The sequence below is a fragment of the Anolis carolinensis genome, chromosome 1 (assembly GCF_035594765.1).
Source record: "Anolis carolinensis isolate JA03-04 chromosome 1, rAnoCar3.1.pri, whole genome shotgun sequence".
NCBI lineage: Eukaryota > Metazoa > Chordata > Lepidosauria > Squamata > Dactyloidae > Anolis > Anolis carolinensis.
In genome coordinates this window covers 185,334,145-185,339,412 of record NC_085841.1, presented here as the reverse complement: position 1 = coordinate 185,339,412, position 5,268 = coordinate 185,334,145, and the positions used below count along the sequence as shown (strand labels likewise).

At 41.5% G+C, this 5,268-nt stretch overlaps 1 protein-coding gene across 1 annotated transcript in view; it reads left to right on the top strand.

Annotated features, from left to right (window-relative positions):
• The first annotated feature begins 2,162 nt into the window (after window positions 1–2,162).
• Window positions 2,163–5,268, top strand: part of sumo1 (small ubiquitin like modifier 1) — a 29,209-nt gene continuing 26,103 nt past the window's right edge. The window contains exon 1 of the mRNA XM_062962044.1: window positions 2,163–2,258. Within this exon, the coding sequence (XP_062818114.1) occupies window positions 2,178–2,258 (81 nt within the window). The 5' untranslated portion in view covers window positions 2,163–2,177. The remainder of the gene's footprint in view (window positions 2,259–5,268) is intronic.

Genomic DNA, 5,268 nt, shown 5'->3' with positions numbered 1-5,268 from the left:
TGCTTCTCGCGGGCCCTTCTGGGAACGCTGCTGAGGGTTGAAAGGGGCGGGGAGATGAAAAACACAAAAGGTTAAAGTCTTCATAGTGTTCGACCTTGACGTCCGGTTCTCCAGTCTAGGACTCGATGCAAACTAAACTAAACTCGATGCAAAAGAAAGACATCGTCGTGTGAGGAAAAAAACAAAAAATAAATACAGCGGCAAAGGGCGCTTTTGATAATAGAGATAATGGGCCCTTCCACAACCATGTATCTGCTTTGAACTGGGTTATCTGACTCCACGCTGCCACGTATTTCAGTTCAAAGCAGATAATGTGGGATTTTATTCAGCGCTGTGGAAGGGTCCGAAGATAGTGGGATTATTCCAACATTGAGAAAGGAAAAGGACTCTCTGCTCCAGGAGCATCATTTATCAAAGCCATAGCATCTGAGACTGGATCTATACAGCCTCAGATGATGTGCTTTGATGGATTGTATGAGCCCTATGGGCCCTTCCACACAGCCATATAACCCAGAATATGGTAAAGGTTCCCCCTGACGTTAAGTCCAGTCATGTCTGACTCTGGGGGTTGGTGCTCATCTCCATTTCTAAGCCGAAGAGCCGGCGTTGTCCATAGACACCTCCAAGGTCATGTGGCCGGCATGACTGCATGGAGCGTCATTACCTTCCCGCTGGATCTACTCACATTGGCATGTTTTCAAACTGCTATGTTGGCAGGACCTTTCGGTCTGCAAGTTCAGCAGCTCAGCGCTTTAACACACTTCTCCACAATGTCTGCTTTGAACTGGGTTATATGGCAGTATAAACTAAGGGCCCTTCTACACTGCCATATAATCCAGAATATCAAGGTAGATAATTCACATTATTTGCTTTGAACTAGATTATCTAAATCTACACTGTCATATAATCCAGTTCAAAGCAAATAATCTGGATTTTATACAGCCGTTCTATATCCCAAGATCTGATCCCAGGTTATCTGCTTTTTATTGGATTAAATGAGTCTATACTGCCAGACAATCTGGGATAAACCGATAATCTGGGATGAGATCCTGGGATACAGGGCAGTGGAAGGGGTATCGGATAATCCAGTTCAAAGTAGATAATGTAGATTATCCGCTTTGATGATTTGGATTATATGGCAGTGTAGAAGGGGCCTGAAATGGTGATTCTTATGAAAGATGGCAAAATCAAAGTTTGCTGCTTTCTATTTATTTTTTAAACTCTTTCAAGCCATGGACAGTTGAATCATAGAATCATAGAATAGTAGAGTTGGAAGAGACCTCATGGGCCATCCAGTCCAACCCCCCGCCAAGAAGCAGGAAATCGCATTCAAAGCACCCCCAACAGATGGCCATCCAGCCTCTGTTTAAAAGCCTCCAAAGAAGGAGCCTCCACCACAGTCCGGGCAGAGAGTTCCACTGTCAAATAGCCCTCACTGTGAGGAAGTTCTTCCTGATGTTCAGGTGGAATCTCCTTTCCTGTAATTTGAAGCCATTGTTCCGCGTCCTAGTCTGCAGGGCAGCAGAAAACAAGCTTGTTCCCTCCTCCCTATGATTTCCCTTCACGTATTTGTACATGGCTATCATGTCTCCTCTCAGCCTTCTCTTCTGCAGGCTAAACATGCCCAGTTCTTTAAGCCGCTCCTCATAGGGCTTGTTCTCCAGACCTTTGATCATTTTAGTCGCCTCCTCTGGACGCTTTCCAGCTTGTCAACATCTCCCTTCAATTGAGGTACCCAGAATTGGACACAGTACTCCAGGTGCGGTCTGACCAAGGCAGAATAGAGGGGTAGTATGACTTCCCTGGATCTAGATGCTATTCCCCTATTGATGCAGGCCAGAATCCCATTGGCTTTTTAAGCAGCCGCATCACGTTGCTGGCTCATGTTTAACTTGTTGTCCACGAGGATTCCAAGGTCTTTTTCACACGTACTGCTATCGAGCCAGGCGTCCCCCATTCTGTATCTTTGCATTCCATTTTTTCTGCCGAAGTGAAGTATCTTGCATTTGTCCCTGTTGAACTTCATTTTGTTAGTTTCGGCCCATCTCTCTAGTCTGTCAAGAACGTTTTGAATTCTGCTCCTGTCTTCTGGAGTGTTGGCTATCCCTCCCAGTTTGGTGTCATCTGCAAACTTGATGATCGTGCTTTCTAACCCTTCATCTAAGTCGTTAATAAAGATGTTAAACAGAACTGGGCCAAGGACGGAACCCTGCGGCACTCCACTCGTGACTTCTTTCCAAGATGAAGAAGACGCATTGGTGAGCACCCTTTGGGTTCGTTCACTTAGCCAATTACAGATCCACCTAACCGTAGTTTTGTCTAGCCCACACTGCCATATAATCCAGTTCAATGTGGATTTTATACAGCTTTGTGGAAGGGGCTTCAGGGGCCTCTTTTTCAATACATATAATCCAGATTTTCAAAGCAGATAATCACATTATCTGCTCTGATCTGGATTATATGAGTTTACGCTCCCATATAACCTAGATAAAAGTAGATAATCTGGATTTTATACGGCAGTGTTGAATAGGCCCAAATTCCTTCTTGGAGGTGGCTGGTGATTTCAAATTCACTTTTATGCTAAACCTATTCCAGGTATTAATCCAAACTGAGGTATTTATAAAGTGCTGAATTTATTTCTGGGGCTATTGTTCAGCACCCTATTTAGTTCTTTTCAAATCAGTAAATCCAGGGACAGATTCACATCGTCGCATACATTGAAATCAGGTGCTGCCACTATATCTTACCTATACTGCTATAGACAATTACTTATTGCCAAATATGCTTAGCTATAATAGTTGTCTTAAATGAAGTTATGGTTTATATTAACCATGCATATAAGTCCTTTTCAAATATAGTATCAGTACTGCTATACTACTGCAGTAAGCATCAGCATCTACAGAAGGCATTAACAACTTGCTTCATAAGCCCCTTCTACTCTGCCATATAAAATCCAGATTGTCTGTTTTGAACTGAATTTCTGACAGTGTAGACTCATATAATCCAGTTCAAAGCAGATTGTGTGTATTATCTGCTTTCATACTGTGGATTATATGGCAGTACAAAAGGGGCCCAAGGATCCATGCATTTATGTGAAAGATGGATGTGGAATTCATGTCTGTTACATGCAAATCATTCTTTCCCACTCAATGTCAAGGTGGTTGTTATGCATATTCAAGTCGACCCTGGGTGCATCCACACTATATAGAACGAATAAAGTTTGAGACCACTTTAACTGCCATGGCTCAATGTTATGGCATCGTGGGAGTTGTAGTGATGCAAGGACTTTAGCCTTCTCTGCATAGGAGTGCTAGGGCTTCCAAAGCTACAATAGTATTGAGTCACGGCAGTTAAAGTTGTATCAAACTGCATTTGTTCGACAGTGTATATGTACCCACAATCATAAAGGTTTCTTGAGCTGAGGATATGTGACCACTGCTCTATAAAAGTAGGGGAAAATAGATGTCACGCATCACAAGGACAGCAGCACAGACATCTGTGTGTGCACGTGTGTGTGTTGGGGGGGGGGGGGGTAACACTCATACAATGAAGAATTAATTAAGCCACCCACAAAGTCACATGTTTTATATTAGCCTGTGTTGGTACGTGTAACAGCATGTCTGGTAAAACCACAAGGCTATGGGATCATACCCTTGGTTTCCACAGTTCAAAATGTGCTGAAGGTAGACAGAGACTGAATGATGAATGATGATGCCAATAGCGCAGTGTATGGACAACTTCTTTTCCCATTTGACACTTCAGTGGAATTAATCATGATTTATAAGAGAAAGTTAAACCAAACCTCTCCAGGTCCTGGCTGTAATCCAAAAGAGCTTAGTACATCGACACAAGGGAACTACACATACAGGCTGCCCTTTCATTCCAGTCTGCACATAGTTTCCAGAGCAAAACAGATGTTTTAATTTTACAATATTAGCTCTAGAAGGGACTGTGGGGGTTGAAAACACACCTTATGTTGGTTTACTTTGGGGCAAACTGTGAATAGAAAAAATATACGTTGCATTTGAAATTAACAATGATATTTACATATCAAGGTTGCCACAAGCTACCTAACCAGTATTTATCTTTACAGATTATGAGTAGCCTCAAGGCATGATGAGTTTTCAGCTGGGTAACTTTCCTTGCATTGCCAGATCAGGAATGGATATGCTTGTTCAGTTCATTAAAAGCTGCCTAAAATACTGCTCCCTCACATCAAAGTACTAAAACTGAAATCAGATTGGTTCCCTTGACATGTCTGGGGGCCCTTCCACACAGCCCCATATCCTAGAATATCAAGGCAGAAAATCCCACAATATCCGAGTGTGGACTCAGATAACCCAGTTCATTGCAGATATTGTGGGATTTTCTGCCTTGATATTCTGGGATATAGGGCTGTGCGGAAGGGCCCCCAGGTCTAAGGGACCTTCTACACAACCAATAACCCAGAATATCAAGGCAGATAATCTACAATATCTGCGTTGAACTGGGTTATCTGAGTTCACACTGCCATATTATCCAGTTATATTATGTGGATTTTGTACAGCTCTGTGGATGGGGCCTTAGAGTCCAATGCCATATAACGCGACTGGAAGGAAGCCATATTGAGCACAATAGGCCTTCATTTTGAGAAAATAAGGTGCTGTAAATAATCTTTAAGTGATTCAGATATCCATGGGATGTCTGGCAGCTTTGTGTGTGTTTCTTCAAATGAAAGGTGAAGTAATAGAATAAAATAATTTATTTTGTTTTATTTTTCCAAAGATTTATCTGCACCATCTGCTGGTTAGATTTGAAAATTCATATTCCTATGTACTTAACATTCAAATATGAATAATGAAAGCCATACCATGTCAATCAAATCCAGGAATAAGGCAGATGAAACTCAGGTCCTTTCTACACTATAATCCAAATTATCAAAGCAGATAATCCATTATCTGCTTAGAACTGGGATATATACCGTGTTTCCCCGAAAATAAGACAGTGTATTATATTATTTTTTACTCCCAAAGATGCGCTAGGTCTTATTTTCAGGGGATGTCTTATTTTTCCATGAAGAAGAATTCATATTCATTGTTGAACAAAAAAATTTGAACATTTATTCTATACTGTACAGTAGTTGTCATCACAAACCAACATAACTAAACCAGACAAACTGTGACTCCTGTCAAGAATTTCTTGTTACTACTATTATTTCCATATACAACTGTAAGCCGCCCCGAGTCCTTCTGGGGAGATGGAAGCAAGGTATAAAAATAAAATAATAAT